Below are 25,144 nucleotides of genomic sequence, written 5' to 3'. Positions count from 1 at the left end.
GTGTAGCCTTGGTTTGGTGTATTATTGATACACCAAATTGATACACCAATTGATACTTAATTTCTTTAGCTTTGGTAATCACAGTACCCATGTCTAGTGTAGGTAGCATCTAATGTTGAGAATGAAAGAAGAGACTCCCACTAATTCTTTCTGAAGCTCTTTTGCCTCCAAGCCACATGCTCAGGTCTCAAGACTCTCTAATCACCTTTGCAGGAGGGAGGGACAAAGGAAAATCAATAGCAGAAATTAAGGGAGGGGGTTGCTACTATAGATATTGCAGACAGCAGAATAAAAGAATATTATAAATAGCTTTATCCCAATAAATTTGAAAACTTAGACAAAATAAATTCTTACAAAATTACTAAAACTAATTCAATAGGAAGCTGAGTAGTTTTCTAACAACTTAGAAAAAAAGATCAGTACTCAAATTTTTCTTATAATGCAGACCAAACATTGCCAGAAAACACACACTTAAACAATTCTAATCTATACAATCTCTCTTACAGAAGAGAAAAACAGTAAACATTACCCCATTCCTTTATGGGGATTGTGTAAATTAGCAAGTTAAGTCCGAAAATATAAAAAAACTTGAATGTTTCATGGTTTATCTCACAGTGCAGAATAGAAAATTAATGTATTCTATCACTATACTAAAGAAGACAACCAATTCAACAAATGTGCAAAAGGCATTTATAAAATTTAGCATCCACTCATTAAAAAGAAAAAACTCCTAGAACATTGAGTATAGAAGAGAAGGTCCTTAGTATAATAAATTATTCTATACAATTTGTAGCATGTATTATACCCAAATTAGAATGTGAAACCTTGCCTTTGAACTCTGGGAAAGAATGTATACTAGAGTTTCTAAGCAGCATAGCACAAGGAGAAAAATGAGAAGTATGAAAAGGAAGAAACTAAGTTATTAGTTGTAGAAAATAATTGTCAACATAGAAAATTCAATACAATCTCTGATGACTTATTAGAGTTTATGGGTTGCTGAGAAAAAAAACGAATATTCAAAAAATAAATTTCAGTATACAGCAGAAACAGAAAATAAAAATTTTAAAATAAGATACCATTTGAAATAGTATCAGGAATATATATAGTGCCCAGGAATAAATAAAAAAATGAAGACTTTTTGTGGAGAACATTTTTAAATGTTTTTAAGAGATGATAAACCTCAATAGAAAGGAAGACAAAATGTTTATGGGTTGAAATACTTAACATTGAAAGAGGTCAGATTTTGTCCAGACTAATCTATGGATTCAACATAATCTAATCATTTCTGCCAAGTTGTTTTTTTAATTTGATAAGATGATTCCAAAATTGTTGGAGTTACAAAGAACCTACACAGATAACCTCAAAAAAGGACAGAGGGGAAGGATTTTCCCTACATGACATCAACCTCTATTATAATGCTGCTGTGATTAAGACAGTGAGCACGTTTAGAGAATTTGAGTAGAATAGAAGGACAGGAATCAGATCCATGCTTAGATGATTTTTGAAATACAACAGAGATGATGTTACACGGTAGTGGGGAAATGCTGGGATTTTCTAGGAGAGGACATCGAGCCTAGTAGTTAGGAAACTGGCATCCTACACTGGAGTGCCTGAATTCTGTTCCAACTCTGGCTCCTGGTTCCAGCATTCTTGCTAATATAGACCCTGGGAGGCAGTGGTGATGTCTCATGTAACTGGAACACTCCTTGCCTCAGCCCCAGCCCTGGCCATTGCAAACATTTGAGGAATGAACCAGGAGATTCTCTCTGTCTCTCTCTGACTCTCAAATGAAAATACAATAAATGCTGGAACTTTCAATGAAAGGGGCTAGGATACAACATGAGAAATCCATTTCAGGAGGATTAAAACCTAACTGAAAGATAGAAGTACGAAGCTTTTCAGGCTAATGTGGGTAATAATTTCACAATCCTTGAATAAGAGAAAATTTTCTTAGGTAAAATACAAAATGCACTACTTAGAAAAGATTGGTCAATTTCACTACATTGAAATCAAGAAACTGTGTTCAAGAAAACATTCCATAAACAAAGTGAAAAGCAAAAGTGTGAGAGGAACTATTTGCAACAGATGAAACCAGCAGGGTAGTATAACCCAGGATACATAATTATTTGTATAAATCAATAAGAAAAATATCAACCCAGCAAAAAAAAAAAAAAAAAAATAGGCCAAGAAATTAAACAAGCATTTACCCAAGGAAAAAAAAAAATTCTAGGGGCTGGCATTGTGGTATACTGGGTAAAGCCATTGCCTGTGATGCCAGCATCCCATGTAGGCACAGGTTTGAGTCCTGCCTGCTCCTCTTCTGATCCAACTTCCTGCTAGTGCACCTGGAAAACCAGCAGAGAATGTCCCAAGTGCGTGGGCCTGTACATCCACATGGGAGACCCAGCCCTGGCTGTTGCTGCCATTTGGGAAGTGAACCAGTGAATGGGAGATCTCTCTCTGTATCTCCCTTTCTCTCTCTCTAACTCTGCCTTTCTGATAAATAATAAAATAAACCTTTAAAAAAAATCCAAATGATTCATAAACAAAAGAAAAAGTGCTTAGCCTGTTATAACCAGGGCAATGCAAATTAAAGTCAGAGTGAGATGCTACCATATCTTTACCACTTTAGCAAAAATGAACTGCAAAAAATGAAACAGTTAACAAAGTCATCTCTGGCAACGCCAAGTGTTGAAGATGTAGATAAGAAATTCTTACATGCTGCTGGTAGGAGTCTAGGAAACTAATCAGTGTTATTTAAGAAGGTCCAAGTTAGTTATACCCTCTGACTCAGTAATTCTACTCAGAAATATATCCCTGTGAAACTCATACACATGTGCTAGGATCGTCTATGAGAAAGTCCAGAATGGCATTGTTTATGGTAATTGAAATGGAAAATGACATGTCCATTTAGGATAGACTTAACAAAGAATTTGAAATAAATCTATTCTCAGGAAAATTATTTTATCATGTAAATAAGCAACCTACAGAAACACACTGGAGCGTAGATAGATCTCACAAGCTCACTGTCAAGTGCAGCACGTTTTAATTCATGCAGTGTAAAAACCAAGCAGACCGGCGCCGCGGCTCAACAGGCTAATCCTCCACCTAGTGGCGCCAGCACACCGGGTTCTAGTCCCGGTTGGGGCGCCGGATTCTGTCCCGGTTGCTCCTCTTCCAGGCCAGCTCTCTGCTATGGCCAGGAGTGCAGTGGAGGATGGCCCGGGTCCTTGGGCCCTGCACCCCATGGGAGACCAGGAGAAGCACCTGGCTCCTGCCATCGGATCAGCGTGGTGGAGGGTGAACCAACGGCAATGGAAGACCTTTCTCTCTGTCTCTGTCTCTCTCTCTCACTGTCCACTCTATCTGTCAAAAATAAATTAATTAATTAAAAAAAACAAGCAGAACTTTAGATACAATTTTGAGAAGTAAACATGGATGATGAAATTATACTCTATAGATGAACTTACATCTGTCTTTTATTATTAATGCTGTATAACAAATGCCTATACGACAAGGGGAAGGGAGACTGTGTGATTAGCAAGAGGTACCCATTCTTGGGGTGGAGTTGTCAGCACAACTTTAGGAAGCTGGCATCGTTTTATGTTTTGTTTGAGGACTGGTTACTTGAGAGTTTGTTTCAAAAGTATATGTAAGCTCTAAATTTATGTTACTGCGATGTTTGGTATGTCTTGTATTTCTATTAAAAGTTTAACCTTAATGCTATATTATGACATCATCATATTCTGTTGTATTGGGAACAGTTAAAATGTCTCACTAAAAATGAGTATTGTCAAAGACTTGGAGCCTCAGAAGCTCCTAACTGCCAATGGAAGTAGAAGCTGGAATAAGCGTTTTAGACAGAGGCTTAACATTACCCTTTGAAGGGGATGCCGATGAAAAAACAGAAAAATGAGAATGCAGGTCAGAGCTAGAGGGAAAAATAGTAAAATGATATAAAACAAGAAAGGGACCTCCTTGGGACTGATGGTGAGCATGTGAACTAAAGAGGACGATCAGCTGAGCTATGTGAACCCAGAGTAAAAGATGAACAAGAAGGGGCTGGCACTGTGGTGCAGAGGCTTAAGCCACCACCTACAGTGCCAGCATTCCATGTGGGTGCCCGTTTGAGTCCCAGCTACCTCACTTCCAATCCAGCTCCTTACTGCAGATGGCCCAAGTACCTGGGCTCCTGCACCCATGTAGAAGACCTGGAAGAAGCTCCTAGCTCTGGCTTCAGCATGGCCCAGCTCTGGCTGTTGCGGCCATTTAGTGAGTGAACCAGTGCATCTAAGATCTCCCCCACCCCTGTAACTCTGGCTTTTAAATAAACAAACAAATATTTAAAACAACAACAACAACAACAAAAGACCAGAAAACAGAAAGAAAGAAGAGATAGCATGCAGGGGAAGGTACTCTGAAGGAGGGAGGCCATTCATGTGCCCCTCCACCAGCAGGGCTCTTGCAGGGTGCACAGGGCCTGTTCTATCAAGAGAAGCCTGCAGGGGTCAGCGCTGTGGCACAAAAGGTTGAGTCTTTATCTACAGCACAGGCATCCCATGTGGGTGCCAGTTTGGTCCCGCCTGCCCCACTTCCAATCCGGCTCCCTGCGGGTGTGCATGGTAGGGCAGTGGAAGATGGCCCAAGTGCTTGGGCTTCTGCACCCTTGTGGGAGACCTGGAGGAAGCTCCTGGCTACAGCCCGGGCCCTTGTGGTTATTTGGGGAGTGAACCAGCAGATGAAGGATCTCTTCCCCTCCCTTTCTCTCTCTCTTTCTGCACCTCTACCTTTCAACTGAATAAATAAAGCTTAAAAAAAGAAAAGAACAGCCTTATCTGCAGAGCAGCTTTAAAAAAAATAAATAAAAAGAGGAGCCTGCCGAGGGACTTGGCACACTGACTCACCCCTCTGCAGAGTTTCCTTGCTGGTGGACTCCTTTTCTCCCTTTCAGTTTTGCTCACTGAGGGTCCATTTGGACCATTAAGGGTGTTGTTTCCACAGCGTCACTCTTTCCCCTAGCTGGAAGAGGTTTGGTTCCTCACGCAGTGGTGGCACTGCCTTCCTGTGAAAGCCACTTGCTGGGGAACTGTTGTGATGTCTCAGAGCACTGACTTGTCCTTGCTGGGCCGCACCCTTGGTGCTGTGGGGCAAAGAGCCCAGGAGAGGCTCTAAGCTGGCTCTGGCACTGTGTCGAGGGTGACCTTGACCCTCATCCATCTGGCTATCGCTCATGGTTACTAATACAAAAACTCTACAAACACACAAGCTCTTTATCTCTTGTCAGGCTTGTGAAGAACATATCCTGGTAAGCTTAAAACCATTGCATTAGTAAAATGCCATTTTGTTAGTAAGAAAAAGAAAACCTGTCTGGAGGGGCAGGTTTCTTTCCCTATCTCCTCATCTCATCCTTTTCTTGGAGGGAGTCTCTAGTGGTCGATTATTTTTGCTGCCCAGCATCCAGTTCTCTTCCTGCAATGCACTGTACCCTTCTTTCACTTTCAGGACATGAGGTTGGGGCAGATGATCCAGGCCTATGCTTTTTCAACCTTTTGGTGCAGTGACTGTCCAGGAACGAGTCAAGTTGAGCCTTTGAGGATGCATGAACCCCTGAACCTGTGCGAGAATAGCCAAGAGTTGTTCTAGATGTGTGCATGTGAATGCTGTAGGTGTGCAAGAGGGGTCCTCATGGAATCTGAGAAAGTAGCCAGCATTAGACAATCGCGTGCCTATTTCAGCTAGAATCTAGGTCCTCGGTAACTTCACTGGGGCCAGTGAATCAAACCATGATGGAATCTGGATTTTTCAATATTTTCAGCCACTCAATACATTTTATAGAGTTTAAGCTGCTTGCCACTGGGCTTTCTGTTATTTTCAGCATAAATAAATCATTGGGTCTTTGTTGAGACAGTTTACTGGCAAACACACACGCTAATATCCTGGTAAGAACACCCAGAGTCTTACTGTGAGAGAGAGTCAGTAGCAAAGGAGAAATGTATTTGTCTTTGTAAACGTTCTGAAGGCCCTGAGATTTCCTTCCAGGTATGTTCAGGATCTCATGGTCTGAAACACCCTTTACCTTGTGGGGAGGACAAAGGTGTCGAAAGTAACACACCACAAATGAGAGGATCGAGACCACAAAAATAAAATTATTTCCATCTGATGTAGTGTCTACAAACTGACAGAGACTTAATAGGGAATACAAAAATTGTTTTGTACCTTGTCTTGGATGCCTGTGTGTTCATGATGGTCACAGTTGTCTGCAGCTTTTTCTGATAATATACCCTTGGGACATACTGACATTAACAAGGAATGAAACATTTGTGAACATTTGGAGGCCTGTAGAAAAACAGTGGACCTGTTATGTTGAAAGTGGTTATCTCATGGTACTGGCATTATAATCTTTGTTTTATTGCATTTTTTCATATATTTCAGAATGTTCTACAGTATCTGTTACTTACATGATGAATTTTTAAAAATACTGTAGAAACACACCAGGTGATAAGTGCTTTTAAAGGGAAGTAACAAAACTCACTGCAATCTTGAAGTCAGAAGCTCTCTCAGAGTTGCTTAACTTAACCTCTTACCCTTGATAACTAACCTCAGCATTTCCCTCTATAAAATTCTGGGTCTGCTAGTCCATGTAGAATACTGATATATTGTACTTTAACTAATAATGGATTATCAACTCCAATCAAGTACATATACCTCAGTGATCATTGTGGTTACTCCCCAGTACCCACTCTACTGCCCTTCTCCATCACATAGCATAGATTCCAACTGGACTGAGCTTTCCCAGGTAGTCTCATTTATGTCAACCATGTTTTTCTGTCTCCTGACCAAGGTAAAATTCTTTACCTTTGACCTGATGAATTTTGTCAAGTGGTCCCTTAATTATCTATTATTGTGCAGTTCTAATTAGGCATAATTCTCATATTTTCATTCAGAGCATGGAGGCTATATTTAAGGAGTCTGAGATTTCCTCCACTTTTCTTGATGCCTAAAGGGTGGAAAAAAATTAACCTCTACCAAATATCCTTTTAAGTAATTAAAGCCAACATGTAACAAGTGGCCATTCAAAAATTTTGTGATTCAAGTTTCTAAACATAGTTCAGAAGCTAATTAATCATAATAGAAAAGACTTTGTCAGAAACATCCATACTTTCCTTTTTTAAAAAAACTTTTATTTATTTATTTTCATTTTATTTGAAAGGCCGAGAGAGAGAGAGAGAGAGAGAGAGAGAGAGAGATCTACCATCTCCTGGTTCATTACTCAAATGTCTGCAATAGCTGGAGCTGGACTAGGCCAAATCCAGGATCCCAGATCTCTGGATGGCATGGACTAAAGTATTTGAGCCACGGTCTGCTGTCTCTCAGGGTGCATATTCTCAGGAAGCTGGATTAGAAGTGAAGTAGCCAGAATTTGAACCAGGCGTTCTGATACGGTTTGCAGCAACCCCAAGTTTAACCTCTGCACCAAACGTCTGCCCTCAAAGGCTCCTTTCAAAAAGAAAACTCCCACTATGTGTAATTAAAAAACTGTAGACTTTGGTGGATCTTTCAGGATCACCTTTACAAAAAATTGAAGCAGGAAGAGTTCATATGAAAGGGAATTAAAGCTTTGCTATTTTCTCCCAGTGTTTTCCTCCACTGGGATTTTTGTAGGTGTAATAAAGGATGAGGATATTCTATGTGAGCTAAAATATAAAGAATTTAAGATTATAATGTTAAGTTTAAAAAGAAAGTTGCAAGTTGGTCAACCTTGACCTCTGAACATGTGGGGCAATAGGACTATTATGATGAAATATGAAGCACAGGTTACAGCTCTGAGTATTTTTGCCAAAAATTTAAACCTGAAAAGTTAAACCTAAACCTCGAGTGACAAATTTCATTTGCAGGAAATACAAAGAAAAGAATAACAAGGCCAATGACACCACAAGAACAGACAAACCCAGGATGTAGAACATTCCACAGGACAGCTGGTTTGTGTGAGCATAACCACCTGTGGCTGGTGGGTGGCGGGAAGACTGGCTTAGATTAAAAGAGACTCTAGAGACACAACAAATGCCATGTGTGGAGCTTGTTTGGGTCTGGATTTAAACAAACCAATTGAAAAAGGATAATCTGGGCAATTTGATTATGGGCTGCAATATGAGGTGTTGTGAGGGCATCTTTATTAACTCTGTTATGTGATACTGGTATTATGCAGCAGAATTCCACTTTTAAAAAAGAAGATGCACACTAAAGTTTCTAAGACTGAAATAACCTGTCTGGGGTTTTTAAAAAACACATCAGCAAATACAATAGCAAAATAAAACACAAGGTACAAAAAGTGTATGTGGTATACTATTTTGTCTAATAAAAGAGTTAATACAAATACATATTTCACTTTCTTATTTTTGTATTAGGAGTAGACACAAGAGACTTATGAAAACAGAAGCCTCAAGGGCAGGTGGGAGAAATAGGGAGGGGTGAGAGCAGGGCTTCTTAATATTAGCTTTTTATATTGCTCTGTTTTTTTTAGTCATTTGAGCATATTACCTGCTATGCTTTGGAGGTGGTTTGTCTTCCAAAGATTCATGTGTTGGGAGCTTGATATCAGTGTGGAAATATTCAGAGGAGTGGGAACTTTAAAAGGTGAGGCCAAGTAGTAACTGATTAGGCCATAGAAAGCGTTGCCCTTGGAAGGGATGAAGCTAGTTCTCCTGGGATCCAGAGTTTGTTTTCCAGAGGGGGTTATTTGGAGAAATCCTGGCCTCTCCCACACTCTGGTTTCCCGTCTCACCATGGGATCTCTCTCTCTCTCTATCTCGCACATGTTTTCACTGTGATGCCATCTGCCATTGGAAACTCATCAGAGGCTAAATCAATGGGGCTGTCTTTCAAGCTCTGAAACTGTAAACAAAGCAAACTTCTTTGTTAGGTACCAACTCCTAGGTATTTCATTAAAGCAATAGAAAAAGGGACTAATACAGAGAATTGATACCAAGGTGTAAGATTGTTACTACAACTGTTCCAGAAAATGTGCGAGTGGGTTTGGAACTGGTTAATGAGCAGAGGGTGGAAGAGTTTGGGGGAACAAGATAGAAAATGCTATAGATAGAGCATTATGGATGATTCTGCTGAGAGCTCAGGAGATGAGGACAAGGAAGCTACTCTCACGTAGAAATGAGGGTCCATTGGAAATTGGTAAAGGTCATCCTTCTTACATCATTGCCAAGAACTTGACAGAACTGTGTCCACATGCTTGAGCTTTATGGGAAGCTAAATTTAACAATGATGAACTAGTTTATCTGGTGGAGGAATTTCTTTCTTTCTTTTTTTTTTTTTTTTTGAAGATTTCTTTATTTGAAAGTCAGAGTTACAGAGAGAAGAGAGGCAGAGAGAAAAAGAGAGAGAGAGAGAGAGAGGTCTTCCATCCAATGGTTCATTCCCCAATTGGCAGCAACGGCCGGAGCTGTGCTGATCCGAAGCCAGGAGCCAGGAGCTTCTTCTGGGTCTCCCACACGGGTGCAGGGGCCCAAGGATTTGGGCCATCTTCTATTGCTTTCCCAGGCCTTAGCAGAGAGCTGGATCGGAAGTGGAGCAGCCCGGTCTCGAACCAGCGCCCATATGGAATGCCTGCGCTTCAGGCCAGGGCGTTAACCCGCTACGCCACAGCGCCGGCCCCATGGAGGAATTTCTAAACAGCAAATCATCCAGGCAGTGGCAATGGTAACATGGGTGCTTTTAATCAGATGCACAGTGAGACTTGAGATCAAAAGGAAACAGAACAGAAAGACTTGGGAAATTTGCAGGCAGGTCTGTGATGAGGGAAAAGGAAAAGGGTTAATGGATATGGCTGAGTGACCTGTTGCTGAAGAGAATAGTGCAGATAGGAAGGACTCGGTTGCTTTGCATCAGGACAGTGAGAGAGAGGCTCAGGGAGCATCTTGGGAATCTGTGAGATTGCCTTTCCCATCACAGACCGTGAAAGCTCTCGGAGCAGGATAATTTTACGAAAGTGCCCTGAGTGTCCTGCTCAGGCTTGCTGCCCCGGCTGCCTTGGGATTTACCTCTCTTCTTTTGATTGAAGTGCTCTGGGCTTTGGATATGTGATATAACAGGCCCAGGTGCCACTTAATTCAGGTGGCAGAACTTTGTGCTGTCTGTGTTGTGCTGGTTGAAGACAGAATCCAAGAGTTGTAGGGAGATGGCATTTTCTACCACAATTCCAAAGCCACCATGGGAAGCCAGGCAGAAACTGGCTCCAGGGACAGCATCCCTGCGAGATTCCCCACTGGGAGAGTGCCTTCGGGAAGCTCTGGGAGCAGAGCAACAGCAGACACGACAGCAAGGCAGAGCCATCAGCACCGGGCCGTGTCCGCCTCTTGCAAGCACCAGTCACAGAGGAGCTGTGTGGCCTCCAACCTGCAAAGCCACAGAAGCAGGGCTGCCTGAGGCCTTGGGGGCCACCCCACTGCTGCAGTCTGTACAGGATGCCAGACCTGGGACTTTCATATTCAATGTCTACCTTGCTGGGTTTTGGTCTTGCTCTGTGCTGATTCCTCCTTTCTAGTTACCTGTATTTTCCTCTTGGAATACGAATGTGTATCTTATCTGTGGGCTGCCATTGTATCTTAGAAATAGATAACTTGTTTTTCAATTATATAGGAACTCATAGCTGAAAGAGTTTTCCTTGACTGTCAGAGGAGATTTAAAAATTGGACTTTCGAGTGGTGCTGGAACAAGTTTCGACTTTGGGACTGTTGACACAGAAAGAATGCCTTTTGTATTGTGGAGACATGTGCTGTGAGGCCCAGGGATGAGTGCTATGATTTGGTCGTAGTTTGTCTGCCAAAAATTCTTCTTCTAGAAGCATAGTCTCCAGGTGGTGATGTAGTTTGTGAGCCTAGTAGGAGTTGATTAGGCCAGAGGGGACATCACTCCTAGAATGGGTGAAGATAATTCTCATGGGTCTCAGAGTTAGTTCTCAAGAGAGGCTGGTTATAAAGAAGGGAGGCCTGAACTCTTTCCTTCCTTAGTCTTCCTGCCCTACCATGAGGTCTCTCCCTCTCATGTAGACTTCCTTCCCTATGGTGTTATCCATGGTGAGATCATCACCAGAGTCAAGCTAATGCTAGTGCAATGCCCTTGAACAAGGAGCTAAATAAACCTCTTTTTTATTTTATTATTTATTTTACTTGAAAGTCACAGTTACACACACAGAGAGAAGAGAGGCGGAGGGAGAGAGAGAGAGAGACAGACAGAGAGACAGACAGACAGACATGTCTGCCATCTGCTGGTTCACTCCCCAGATGGCCACAACAGCCGGAGCTGTGCAGATCCGAAGCCAGGAGCCAGGAGCTTCTCCCAGGTCTCCCACATGGGTGCAGAGGCCCAAGGCCTTGAGTCATCTTCTACTGCATTCCCAGGCCATAGCAGAGAGCTGGATTGGAAGTGGAGCCACCGGGTCTTGAACCAGTGTCCATTCGGGATGCTGACACTGCAGGGCAGCTTTACCCACTATGCCACAGCGTGGCCCCTAAACCTCTCTGTGAGTTTTTCAGGTGCAGGCATTTTGTTACAATAACGGAAAGTGGGCTAGTACATTACCTGCACAATTTTCTTTTTCTTTTTCTTTTTTTATGGTTTAATTTTTTTTAACTTTTATTTAACGAATATAAATTTCCAAAGTACAGCTTATGGATTAACCTACACAATTTTCAAAAACATGTAAGAAATAGAAATTAACCATCCCTCCCCCACCACACACACAGAAAAAAGAAAGGATTAGAGCAGATCTCTAGGCTCCTTCATATCTACAAGTTAAGGATCAGGAAATCATTAATGTGTTAGAATGCAGCTCTCAGCAGCAATTCCAGAGATGCACAGACAAGAGAGTCATAAAGCCAGAACAAACATAGAAACTGAGGACTGATGCTCTCAAGACCCCTGCCCAAGGCCGTGCAGCTCGTAAATGTCAACCCAACCCCTGTTTAATCCACACTACCTCATACTTCAATATGGGCATGTGATGGTTGTTATTAGTTATGTGAGCAGACAAATTGAGGACAAAATTAAGTTTTGCAACAGTTTATAGTCAGAAAATTTGGAGCTTGGGGACTTGCATTCTATAAAATGGGGCAATTAACTAAGACCTCTTGAATACCTGCCATTCTATGACACTATAAAAGTATGCACTTGGAGCAAGTTCCATATTCATAGTAAATGCATTTAATAGCATAAAGGTGACTGACAAGGAAACTCAGCAAACCCAGACATTGAGAAAGGCCACAGGATTTTCCGAAGCCACTGTCTGTGGACTCACTTCCTTTTGTCAAGAAGCTTTGGCTCTTAAGGTATCCAGATAAAAGTCACCCTCCTTGAGTTAGAAATTTTACCTCAGTATAATGGATACATGGCTGGAAATCAGCGTTTTCTGAATTTCATACCTGAAACCTTCCAGGATGGGGGAAAATGGCCACCTGTGTGCATGAGAGGAAGATGGACATTGAGGTCCCCCCAGCTGCATCCAGGGCAGAGGGAAAGAAGCAGTGCAGAAGGAATACATCTTTCTTTAGATGGAAAGTTTGAGGGTGTAAATGTCAAAGTCAGAAAATGAGAGCTGAGAGGTGTCCATCTTCACCTAACACAATATCCCCATATTATACATGTTATAAATGAGGAACACAGATCTTGCAAGGTTATAGAACACAACCTTACCTGTGTTATCAGGCTCATGACTGGGTGTAGACGGTCAATAAATGTAGGGATGAGGTGCATAGCGGTCATTGCTGCACTTTTGGGCTCCTGGTCCAGGGTCTGGCAGCAAGCAGGTGCTTCCTAGACATTAGCCCACAATCTGCCTGGTGGACTGGCTTGACTGGATCGATGCATGAATGATACAGTCATACTCTGTGTTACCCCTTAGGCGGGTGGGCTGGTCCATTTCAGGCCTATTTCATCTGAGATTTTAGAAGGCTCTTTCTACTTGCCCTCACTAATACATTTCTTCCCCTCCAGTACTGCTTCCTCTTTGTAGACATCTGAGAATAAATATCAGAGTGCATACAGGATGTGTGTGGTGTGGCGTGACATAAAACTGGGGCTTCCCTTTTTTGTGACAGTAGACGTGGCAGCATCAGTACAGGAATCATTGGTGTGCTTGTGGTGATCCTCAAGGGTGACTACTGCTCATACGATTGTGGAGTGGAGACACAGGCAGAGGAAGCACTCAGTTCAAACAGTGCCTAACTAGAGCCATCCTTTGGTGTTTCTTCTGCAGAACCCATGTTTTCACATCTTTGCTTTGACTGTGCCTTGCTGCTGCTGCTGCTGCTACCTACAAGTAAGTATGGGTGTGGATATTTACAACGGGAGAATGGTGTTGTATGGAGTGCACGAGAGAGGGATATAAGCATGGCCATAGAAACACTGTTTGTGATAACAAAAGTTTTAAAGCAGCATAAATATCTGTAAGTGGTAGAGTGAGGAAATACATGTGATATACGTATGATGGGGCAATGAAGTTGACAAAACTTAATGGTATAGAATGTCTCCAAGTCGTATTGTTACTGAAAGAAGCAAAGGACAGACTGATGTTTGTTTTAGGTTTCTGAGTGTGTGTGTGCATGTGTATGTGTGTGTGTGTGCATTTACATCGCAGGGGAGCAGGAATATGTGGACGTTTCCTAATGTGTAGGTTCCAGGAAGAGCAGCTGGGAAATAGGAAAGAGGTGGGAGAGGGGATCACCATTTTTATGCTACTTGAATGGTTTCCTGCATATAGATGTATACATGTTATACTTTTAAAGAAATTGATTTTAAAATTCCAGGCAACTTGTGAGTGGTTTCAAATGTATAAGCTTATTTGGGCAAATGTTTTTACCTGGTGCTTTAAAGAAAAAAGTAAGAGAGAGGGGCGGCTGTTGAGGGATAGTGGGTTAAGCCGTTGCTTGGGATTCCCAAGTATTAGAGTGCCAGTTCGAGTCCTGGATACTCTGCTTTCAAATCCAGCTCCTTGCTCATGTACCTGGGAGGCAGTAATGATGGCCCAAGAACTTGGACCTCCACCACTCATGTAGGAGACCTGGATGGAGTTCCTGGCAGCTTCAGCCTGGGCTGGCCTGGCTATTGGAGCCATGTGGGAAGTGAACCAGTGTATGGAAGATCTCTCTCCCCACCCCCCATCTCTCTCTCTCTCTCTCTCTTATTCTGCCTTTGAAGTAAGTAAGTAAATAAACAGGTTTTTAAAATAAGAGAGCAATTTATGTTAGTGAAAGCACCGTTGGTTGATGAACAGACAAGCCCAGACAGGTGGGCCTTTTTCCTGGCTAACAATGACCCACTGTCTGATTTTCTTTTTCCATAGCCTTGTCCTCTCATGTTCACAGAGCGAGCTCCTAGAACACAGTTCTCTCCTAGGACAATGGTTCTGAAAATGATATTTCATGACCAGCCATATCAGCAACACCTGGGAGCTGTTAGAAATGCAAGTTCTCAGGCTCCACCCTAGACCAACTGGGTAGATGCGGAATCTGCATCTTAACAAGGCTCCCCAGTGCTTCTGATCTCTTGCAGATCACTGCCACAATTAGTCATCCTCCAAACTCACCAGTGGCAGTGGTTTCATCTTCATTCTGTAAAGCATTACCTGCCATTTCCCTGAGATGGGCCCACTTCACACGTTGCAAGGGACTTAATTTCTTTCCCTCTCCCTTCAGGGTCTTTGGAGTTGACAAACATATTCGAGGTGGGTCAGAACGCCCTTCTGCCCTGCAGATACACTCCAGCCTCCTCAGGGGATCTCGTGCCTGTGTGCTGGGGCAGGGGGGTCTGCCCTGTGTTTCAATGCCACGACATGGTGCTCGGCATTGGTGAGAGGAGTGTGAACTATCGGAAGTCCAGCCGATACCACCTAAAGGGAGATTTCCGCAAAGGAGACGTGTCCCTGCTCATAGAGAATGTGACCCCAGCAGACAGCGGAACCTACTGCTGCCGAATACAGTACCCAGGCCCAATGAATGATGGCAAATTAACCCTGGAGTTGGTCATCATACCAGGTGAGTGGGACTTTGCAGCCTTCTTTATGCATAAGATTTACCTATGGATCCTATTAAATATACTGATTATTTTCACCTCTGACCTCTTTAATTATGGCCCTGGGGGTTGGCTTTCAAGACTGAATATTTGACAGGGCCCACCAGGGATGCCCAGTGCTGTTTCATACCTTGCATCCGTTTTGCTGCTCACAGCCAGGATCTATGGAAGAAAGGCCTATACCTATGGTTCAGAACCCCAATTCTTCTATGGAATCACATGTAGAGTGTTTTTTTAAACAACTGCAGATGCCCGGGCCCCACCCTCAATCCAGAGAAATCAGCTTCTCTGCAGGCTGAGTCTGAGAATTAGTGTTATACAAAGTCTGTGCCAGACGCCACCTGGATTGTGAACCACTGGATTGTGCATGTGGGTGGGGGAGTGCATGTGATTGTATGTTTCAAGATTTACAGAGTACCTATTTTGTGCCCAGGTAAGGCAAAATTCAAATTCTGGTGTACCTCTTCCAAGCCATGTAATCTTGGGCAAGTATTTAAACTCTGTTCTCCTCCTTATAAAATATAAAATAAAATTTACCATTGAAGCCACCAGAAAGATTTTGAGATAATTTGTATTCAGGTGTTTTAGCGTAGCCAGGTGTGTGGTTGTTAGTTCTGTTAACAAGGAAACTGTAATAGTGAGGACTGCATCTCACCTCTGCCAAACAGTGGAAATGAGTGACGCCCGCTAGGTGAAGGTGTCTGGGTAGGTTTGGGAGTTGAGGATATGTTTCTCTTTATTTGTTGTCTTCCCGCCTCTCCTTTAATTCCCTGAAACAAGCTCTGTGCTCTCAGAGGAAGCCTCACCTTTATGTTGGCTTCTGTCATTAGCCAAGGTCACCCCTGCTCCGACTGCACAGACAGACCGGACTGCAGCCTTTCCGAGGATGCTCACCACCAAGGAACAAGGCTCAGGTAATAACGCACGGGACATGGGAGGAAGCTTTTAGCTGGTTTCTCAGTTCAGAGGGTTCTAAACATAGGAAAGGGTTGGGAAAACAGTCTAGGAGTCCAAATGTGAATGTTCTCTGTACCTGAGGTATGGCATAGTGTTTGAGGGGAGGGAGATGGTGGAGACGCACCTGTGTTGGGGAAAAGGCTCCGTGGGTTAGCATTCAGAGTTAGCCAGCCATGTGACCTGGGCCAAGGTCTTTCACTTCTCTGGAATACAGCTTCCTCTTCTGTCTAAGGAGTGGGCTCAGAGAGTTTTAAATTTCATGCCCCAGTAAAATTCCCCACTTCCCAAGAAAAAGTTTTGGTAATCTACATGTTTTGCCAAATAAGGGAAAAACAAGTCTTCTTTTCATGAAGCCATCCTTGTGCTAAAATGGACACTCTTTTAGTCATTATTTATGTTTTAACTTAAAACTAAATCAAAAAGCCGGCGCCACAGCTCACTTGGCTAATCCTCCACCTGTGGCGCCGGTACTCTGGGTTCTAGTCCCTGTTGGGGCGCCGGATTCTGTCCCGGTTGCTCCTCTTCCAGGCCAGCTCTCTGCTGTGGCCCAGGAGTGCAGTGGAGAATGGCCCAATTCCTTGGGCTCTGCACCCGCATGGGAGACCAGGAGGCACCTGGCTCCTGGCTTCGGATCGGCGCAGCATGCTGGCCATAGTGGGCACTTGGGGGGTGAACCAACGGAAAAGGAAGACCTTTCTGTCTCTCTCACTGTCTAACTCTGCTTGTCAAAAAAAAAAACAAAAACAAAAAAAAAAAACCCTAAATTAAAAAACAAGTCTTTTTCTTAAATATTAAATACATTTGATTTAGTGAAAAAACTGCTAACATTGCCGTTATCAATGTCTCATTTTCTCCTGGACTGGTGATGTTTTATCATGGATTGGCCCTAGTCTGTGTCTGGAGACTAATATGAGTATTTTTTTCTATATTTTCTTTTCCCCCAAAAGATTTATTTTAATTATTTGAATGGCAGAGTTACAGAGAGAGGGACACACACACACACATACATATTCAGAGAGAGAGAGATCTTACATTTGCTGGTTTACTCCCCAAATGGTCACAACAGCCAGGGTAGGGGCAGACCAAAGCCAGAAGTCAGGGGCTTCTTCCGGGTCTCCCACATGGATGCAGGGGACCAAGCATTTGGGATGTCTTTGGCTGGTTTCCCAGGCACCTTAGCAGGGAGCAGGATCAGAAATGGAGCAGCCATTACTCGAACCATTGCTCATATGGGATGCTGGCATCTCAGGCAGTAGCTTTAACCATTATGCCACAATGCTGTCTCCAAAATGACAGTATTTTAGGAAGTTCTTGGAAAGTAGAATTAAAAGATATATTTATTTTGGTGCAAAAAATTTTGAAATCCACACATGGATTTCTCACAATACACATTTTCATGAACTTTTTGATTCTCACTTCTTCTAACTGGGATAAAGCTCATCAGCTTTTTTGCATTCCCACCTTAGAAGGAGCAGCTGAGTGCTTCATGTAATTCTTTAAGAACATTCCCAGGGAAGAGAAGGGAGAGCAGAAAGGACAGACCTCAGACTCACTCACTGATCAAGGAGGTTAATCTTGAGTTATTTCTGGTCAGAGCCCTGGTCTCTCTGACTCTTTGGAGCTCTTTTTTTTTTCCCCTACAAAATGAGATGATAATTGGTGAGTCTATTAAAACCAATCTCATACGATAAGATTTAAATGCAAAGTTGAAAGTCAAAATTGCTTAGCTCAGGGTATGAGTACAGTGTACACTCAATAACTATCGTCATTAGTGCCATCAGTAAGATGATGAGGCAGAATGAGATTGTGGTTAAGTACTTCTGTAATAAGTGAGCAGGTTCTCAGTTCAGCTCTTCTCATGAGCTCTGTGAACTTAGTAAGGTTTTTTTAAACACTCTGACATCAGTTCCTTTATCTCTACCTTAAAGGGTTTTCCATCCATACTTTCTAAGGTGCTGTAAAAATTCAACATGAGAATGGAGGTGAAGTGCTCAGCAGAGTACCTTGCCCATAGGGAAGCACTCAAATATTAGTTATTGTTATAATAATAACACTTTACTTTTATTTTTAAGAAAGATTTATTTATTTGGAAAGCAGAGTTACAGAGAAGGGGAGAGGCAGAGAGAGGGAGAGAGAGAGAGAGAGAATTTTCCATCTGCTGGTATACTCCCCAGGTAGCTGTAATAGCCAGGGCTGGGCCAGGTGGAAACTAGGAGCCAGGAGCTTCTTCCTGGTCTGCCACGTGGGTTCAGGGACCCACTGCTTTTCCAGGCACATTAGCAGGGAGCTGGATTGGAGTGGAGCAGCTGGGGCTCAAACAGGCACCCATATGGAATACAGGTGCTGCAGGCAATGGATTAACCTACTGTGAAACAGTGCTGGCCCCTTAATTTTTAATTTACAAGGGTTCAGTACTATCTCCTGCCTCACCACCCCAGTGATGGGGAGCCAGCACATCTTACACAGTTGATGAAGTTAATTATGGTGGGAACAGATGATCACTCAGGTTTTGGGCTAATCAAGTCATATCATATTTATAGTATGTCATTGTTATATTTTAAAGAACTTAAATTCACAGGCATAGAAGGGACTTGAGGAGTTGTTTAGTTCCAATTTCCTATCCTGGGCTTCAATGAACTTTGCAACATCAGCAGTGAATTGGTAAATACTACATAATCTCATACATACAGGCATATAGGGATGGGAGTTCACTTCCTCATGGGACAGTACCTTGCCTTGTACTTAAGCATACCACAAACACAAGTCTCCTTCTCTGTAGTTCCTTCACTTCAGGGCAACAAAAATCAGGCTATCTATTGCATACGAGAATATTGGCTTAGTACATAGAGTCTGAACTTTTCAAGGATGTGGTTAAAAAAATATTTAAATAAGTAATGATTCAAAAATAGATAAAAACCGGAAATGAATGAATATTTAATGGCTTGTCTGTAACATGTAACATTATGTCAACTAGTCACCAGCAACTCAACTCTTAGGTAGTTAAATATAATTTTTTTTAAAATGTGGGATGTGGGTGCATCTGATAGGTTTGGTATAAATGCAGTGGAATCTTTAGAGTTCCAAGAGCTGTGGAATCTCCTAAACCCACCTTGAACACAGAACAAACACAGGCATTCTCTGTTTTGCCTGAAGAAGGCAGGACTGGGTCACAGGTGCATCTCCACCTCTGGGACAGAACTGTTCTGAACCCCAATTTTCCAATGAGTAGTTGTATGATCTGGGGCAAAGAAGCTCTCTGAGACTCAGTTTCTTCATCTGAGAAATGTGTGAAATAGTAGTAGGTCCTTATTGTGGTGAGCGTAAAGTTACATTGTGCTTTTATATTGCTAAGCGAAGTGTCTATCATGTAATTAGTTTTGAATGGGTGGCAACTACTAAGTTTTTGCAGTAATTTTATGAGTGTCGCATCCCATAGCCACTGCCTTACCCTAGCCAAGTCTTGCATTCTCTAAGAAAGACATTGCTCTTCCTCTCACTGCCCCATTCAGTGTGGCTGATGGCCAAATGTGTATGAAAGTAACTTGTAACACAACAGCGCTGTGTATTACTGATCAGTTTCATAACAAAGTTAAGTAAAAAAAAAAAAAAAAGCCTTCCCATTTAAACTAAGAGAAATGATTATTGGGAAGTAAGAACTGAAATTCCCTTTGAAATTCTTACTTGTGGTTAAGATTCATGTTTACTTAGAAGTTCTGTCTACATGGTTCCCATGCTTTAAATTTCTTCTGGGTAATAAGAGCAAAGGTAACTGAATCATTACCTCTGCCTTTTTTTTTTTTTTTTTTTGAATAGTTTTAAGTTTGAGACTGTGCCTTTATATGTAAATTATAGTATGCTAACTGAGCATTTGGTTGAACACTTTACACACATTAAAATAATTTAGATTTTAAAGCTTTCAAAAGATGATCCTTACATTTAAGGAGTTACAAATTCTCTGACTTAGCCAGAAAAATGTGTAACCATGTTTAGTTTTCCCAGAGATGACAGTCTATTTATTTTTAGAAGGCAGTATCCACAAGGTCAGGGCCTGTGTCCATCTAGTTTGCTTTTCTGTTCCCTGCGCCTGGCGTAGGGTAGAGAGGTACTGCATAGCCTTTGAATGACTAAGCAGAGGGAGAAATAAATGAACCCAAAGGAAAGATGAGCAGGCACCTGAGCATGGCGAACCTCTGCATAGTGTGACAATGCGAGGGGAACATTGTTGAAGGCAGTTTCGTTTAGAGTACATGTTTAAAGGCACATATGCTCAGTTGGAAGGCTATTTCTGTCACTCACCAAGCTGTGTGACCTTGGGTAAGTCACTTCCCAACTTTCCAGTTCATCTATATAAACGGAGTAAGGATACTGCAGGGTAGTTGTTTTGAATGCTAACTGAGATACTTCATTAAAATGTTTAGCATAATGCCTGACTCCTGGTAAATTACAGTTAGAGTTATTAGATATTATTTCCATTTGTAGGCAACTGAATACTTTCTTCTGATAAGTAACTGGTAAAAATTTTCAAGAAAATAATTTTCTGTTGTCTTTCAAAGTCTAATTTGAATTAATGCCTGAGTATTATCTACATCATTGGGTTTTTGTAGAACTCACACTGGTCCCGTGGGCAGAGCAGATTACATCTTCAACATAGGACTTCCTGACGAAAGTCTCCATTTCATCAAACATGGAACAGGGATCATTATCTAAGTGAAAAAATGTGATCAGACTAAAGTCAAGTCAATTTTGTTGGTCTCCCATGTATTACAGACAGTATGGAGTAAAATGAGTTCTAAATGAGTTATAGACATCTTCAAAAATTTTTTTTTTTTTTTTTTTTTTTGACAGGCAGAGTGGACAGTGAGAGAGAGACAGAGAGAGAAAGGTCTTCCTTTGCCGTTGGTTCACCCTCCAATGGCCGCCGCTGCAGCCGGCGCACCGCGCTGATCCGATGGCAGGAGCCAGGATCCAGGTGCTTTTCCTGGTCTCCCATGGGGTGCAGGGCCCAAGCACCTGGGCCATCCTCCACTGCACTCCCTGGCCATAGCAGAGAGCTGGCCTGGAAGAGGGGCAACCGGGACAGAATCCGGCGCCCCAACCGGGACTAGAACCCGGTGTGCCGGCGCCGCAAGGTGGAGGATTAGCCTATTGAGCCACGGCGCCGGCTTAAAATTTTTCAGATATAAGAAAATATTCTTTTTTTTTATTTTTTGACAGGCAGAGTGGACAGTGAGAGAGAGAGACAGAGAGAAAGGTCTTCCTTTGCCGTTGGTTCACCCTCTAATGGCTGCCGCGGCCGGCGCGCTGCGGCCAGCGCACCGCGCTGATCTGATGGCAGGAGCCAGGAGCCAGGTGCTTTTCCTGGTCTCCCATGGGGTGCAGGGCCCAAGCACCTGGGCCATCCTCCACTGCACTCCCTGGCCACAGCAGAGGGCTGGCCTGGAAGAGGGGCAACCGGGACAGAATCCGGCGCCCCAACCGGGACTAGAACCCGGTGTGCAGGCGCCGCTAGGCGGAGGATTAGCCTAGTGAGCCGTGGCGCCGGCCCAAGAAAATATTCTTAACTATTATTTACTGCTTCTCTCTCTCTCTTGTTGCAGAGACACAGACACTGTTGACTGTCCATGATAGAAATCAAATAGTAAGTAACTCTTTTGCCTGTGAGCCAATATAATGTTCAATTAAAAAAAAATCTGGTTTTAGACTGTCTTCATGCTTGCTGTCTGCTAGGGGCAGAGTCTGAACCTCCCTTAGCCTCAGGTTGCTGGGCTGTAAAGGTGGATGCTGACAGTCCTAACTGCATGGGCCCATCGCAAGGATGGAGCAAGGTTATGTGTGGAAAGTTCTTGTTCCACAGTGAGTGCTGGAAAGCCAGAAACAGGAAGCAGTAGAACTTTGTCCCTGTTCTCCACTTTCACAAAACTGTGTGCCACTGTGGAGGATTCAAAGACTGCTTCTCTGTAAAATACACTTCTTTTTGCTTCCATTGCAATCCAGTAAGAAAGACTGTTTAAAGTTGTTTACTTGCATGTGCTCAACACCAATCAGGAATATTAAAAGCCAAGAATTTGTGTTTTTAACCGTAAAGAAAACAGTACATCAATTAATCATGATTTTAGTGACCCCTACCCTCTCAGAATAAGAGGAAAATCACTAGACAGCAAGCTTGTATCAGTGACTTAAAAAATTCTTTGCAGAATTATCCAGGAAGCCGTATTCACTGGATTCTCTCACCTGCTTGGGTATTCACAACCCATGATCTGTATCTTTTGCTTGTCCCTCCTCTCTTTGTGATCAAAGGCTGCTTTTTAAGTACCTCTGAGTGCCCCCAGTGCTTAATGCACAAAACCTTGCATACAGGACTTCTGCTACTGCAGGGGTAGTATATCTGTGGAATAAATGTGCAAATGCGTTTTGAATAAGTGGAAGATTAAACTACCTTGACTTTTTTGGTTTAAAATTTTTTGAAAATAATATTTGGGAGATAGAGCAGCAGAGAAAGACAAATGAGAGAGGAAACTCCCATCCAGCCGTCCATTCCCCCAAATGTCCTCAGTTGGGTAAAAGCTGGGGGCTGGGAACCTCACCCAGATCTCCTGCATGGGCGGCAGAGACGTGAATACTTGAGCCTTCACCACTGCTTTCCAGGGTCTACGTTCAAAGCAGCTGGAGTGAGAAGCTGTAGCCCGAAATTGAGCCCAAATATTCTAGTGTAGCACACAGACATCGTAACTGCTAAGCTAAATGCCTTCGTCCTACAGATGTTTGCTATTATTGTTTTCAAAGAGAGAAAATGAACTAAAATTTTAGATATAGAAGTTTTTAAAGGTTTATTTAATAATTTGAAGGGCAGAGAGAAGAGAGAGAGAGAGAGAGAGAGGAAGTCCTCCATCTGTTGATTCATTTCCCAGATGGACGCAACGGCCGGAGCTGTGCTGCTCTAAAGCTAGGAGCCAGGAGCTTCCTCTGGGTCTCTCACGTGGGTGTAGGGGCCCAAGGACTTGGGCCATCTTCTACTGCTTTCCCAGACCATAGCAGAGAGCCGGATCGAAAGTGGAGCAGCTGGGACTCGAACCGGCGCCCATATGGGATGCCAGCACTGCAGGTGGCGCTTTACCCACTATGCCACAGCGCCCACCCCAGAAATAAAATTTTGTGTGTGACTTTGAATTATCAGAATATCAAACTGAGGGGCCAGCACTGTGGCACAGCGGGTTAAAGCCCAGGCCTGCAGTGCTGGCATTCCATATGGGCACTAATGGGTATTCTAGCTGCTCCACTTCAGATTCAGATCCCTGCTGACGCACCTGGAAAAGCAGTGGAAGATGGCCCAAGTGCTTTGGCCCCTGCACCCATGTGGGAGACCTAGATGAAGCTCCTGGCTTCTGGCTTCAGATTGGCTCAGCTTCGGCTGTTGCGGTCACTTGGGGAGTGAACCAGAGGATGGAAGGCCTCTCTGTCTCGACCTCTTTCTGTGAATCTGTCTTTCAAATAAATAAAATAAATCTTTTTTTAAGGAAAAAAATCAAACTGAATAGTAGCCATAGTAACTGTCATTTACTTCATCATGTACTATGCCCTGTGCTAAGCATGTTGTACTTTTTGTCATTAATCCTATCAGTAATTCTACAAGGTTCCTGGGCTCATGCTGATAGAACAGGAAGTTCAGCCAAGGACTTTCTGGCTTCAGAGTGTTAGGTCTTAAGTCACTGCTTTTGTGTGAAAATGGAGATTTCGATGTTTAGAGAATAGGCCACTCCAAAACTCTCTATGGAGCTCCAGGACCTCCTGAAAGAACAAGACTGTGCTCCAGCGCCCACCTGTGCTTGGGAAGGAGCAGTCTATTGACTAAATGCTCCATCTCTGTCTGGTGCACAGAAGGGCACGCATTTTTCCCTGCTGACTCCAAAAATTAGAGTAGCCCTTTTCTTAGGGTGGTACTTTGAGGCCTCTCTTCAAGAGAAGAGATCAAGGATGGTTTTAAGGTCCCTGCAATTCTGTGATACTGTGATGATGGTGGCTTAATTCTTAAATCATGAGATTGACTGAGTGTACAACCAATTCCTGGCTTTTTGTTACTTAAGTTCTGTTTATGTCTTAACAGCAAGGATTCACACTGGCTAGTGAATTCCAAGGTTCCAAAGCAACCACCAGGATCCATGTCTACGTTGGAGTAGGAGTCTCTGCTGGGGTGGCTGTCATTCTTGTTGTTGGTGCTTGCATTCTTAAATGTAAGTCATTTGATGTTCCTTCTCTCTCCCTTGATTGGGAACCAATATAAACTTAGATAGAAATACAAGTTTATAGGGATATCGGAGGATGATCAGGCTGAACACCTGTTCATCCTCTAAACCCTAGCAGTAATAATAGCCAGTTTTTATTTCTTTCTTACCATGTGCCAGTCAGGCATTGTGTAAGAATGTTTTACATACATTTTATCCTCATGAGACAGTATTGTTATGCCTGTTTTACAGCAGAGGAAAATAAGGCTTTGAGGCAGTAAGCCGCTTCACTAAGGTTCCGGAATCAGTAGGTGCAAAAGCTGGAGTTCACATTCAGGGTGTGCTTCCAGATCCCACTTTCTTTTATTTGGTTAAGAAAACTGTTTTCCACTCATGACCATGTCTAGGTGTGTTTGGAAATAATAACAGTAATAGCACCCGCTCAGCTCTGGGCATGGGACTGTGATTGTTTCTTAGGCAGAGTTCTTTACGGAGGGGTCCCAAGCTCCTTGAACACTGGGTCATGACCAGGGTTACAGAATTTGTTTTTCTCCATCATGGCACTCTTCACAGACAGCTTGTTCCAAGCCTCTTATTTACATTGAAAAGACCTTTTAAAAGTGTAGTTTACAGATGATAAACCGTACTTTTAAAGTGTGTTTAATGTATGAATTTTGATGGGTGATTACACTGAGAACACCACAACCAAGAGCAAAATATTTCCACTCACACCCATTGACAGTCATGACATACGCTCTTTTCTATCAGGGCAGAGGCTGAGGTCTTTTTTTTTTAATATTTATTTATTTATTTATTTATTTATTTATTTTGACAGGCAGAGTGGATAGAGAGAGACAGAGAGAAAGGTCTTCCTTTACCGTTGGTTCACC

At 42.7% G+C, this 25,144-nt stretch overlaps 1 protein-coding gene across 2 annotated transcripts in view; it reads left to right on the top strand.

The window, feature by feature from the left end:
* HAVCR2 (hepatitis A virus cellular receptor 2) overlaps positions 1–25,144 on the top strand; it is a 44,513-nt gene that overhangs the window by 6,263 nt on the left and 13,106 nt on the right. For both annotated transcript variants that reach the window (XM_008255320.4, XM_070076381.1), the window contains 5 exons: positions 13,265–13,327; positions 14,703–15,041; positions 15,909–15,992; positions 21,633–21,673; positions 24,137–24,263. In XM_008255320.4, coding sequence (XP_008253542.2) covers positions 13,270–13,327; positions 14,703–15,041; positions 15,909–15,992; positions 21,633–21,673; positions 24,137–24,263 — 649 coding nt within the window. In that variant the 5' untranslated portion in view covers positions 13,265–13,269. The remainder of the gene's footprint in view (positions 1–13,264; positions 13,328–14,702; positions 15,042–15,908; positions 15,993–21,632; positions 21,674–24,136; positions 24,264–25,144) is intronic.

Source organism: Oryctolagus cuniculus, chromosome 6 (assembly GCF_964237555.1).
Source record: "Oryctolagus cuniculus chromosome 6, mOryCun1.1, whole genome shotgun sequence".
NCBI lineage: Eukaryota > Metazoa > Chordata > Mammalia > Lagomorpha > Leporidae > Oryctolagus > Oryctolagus cuniculus.
This window is presented reverse-complemented; position numbering and strand designations above follow the sequence as displayed.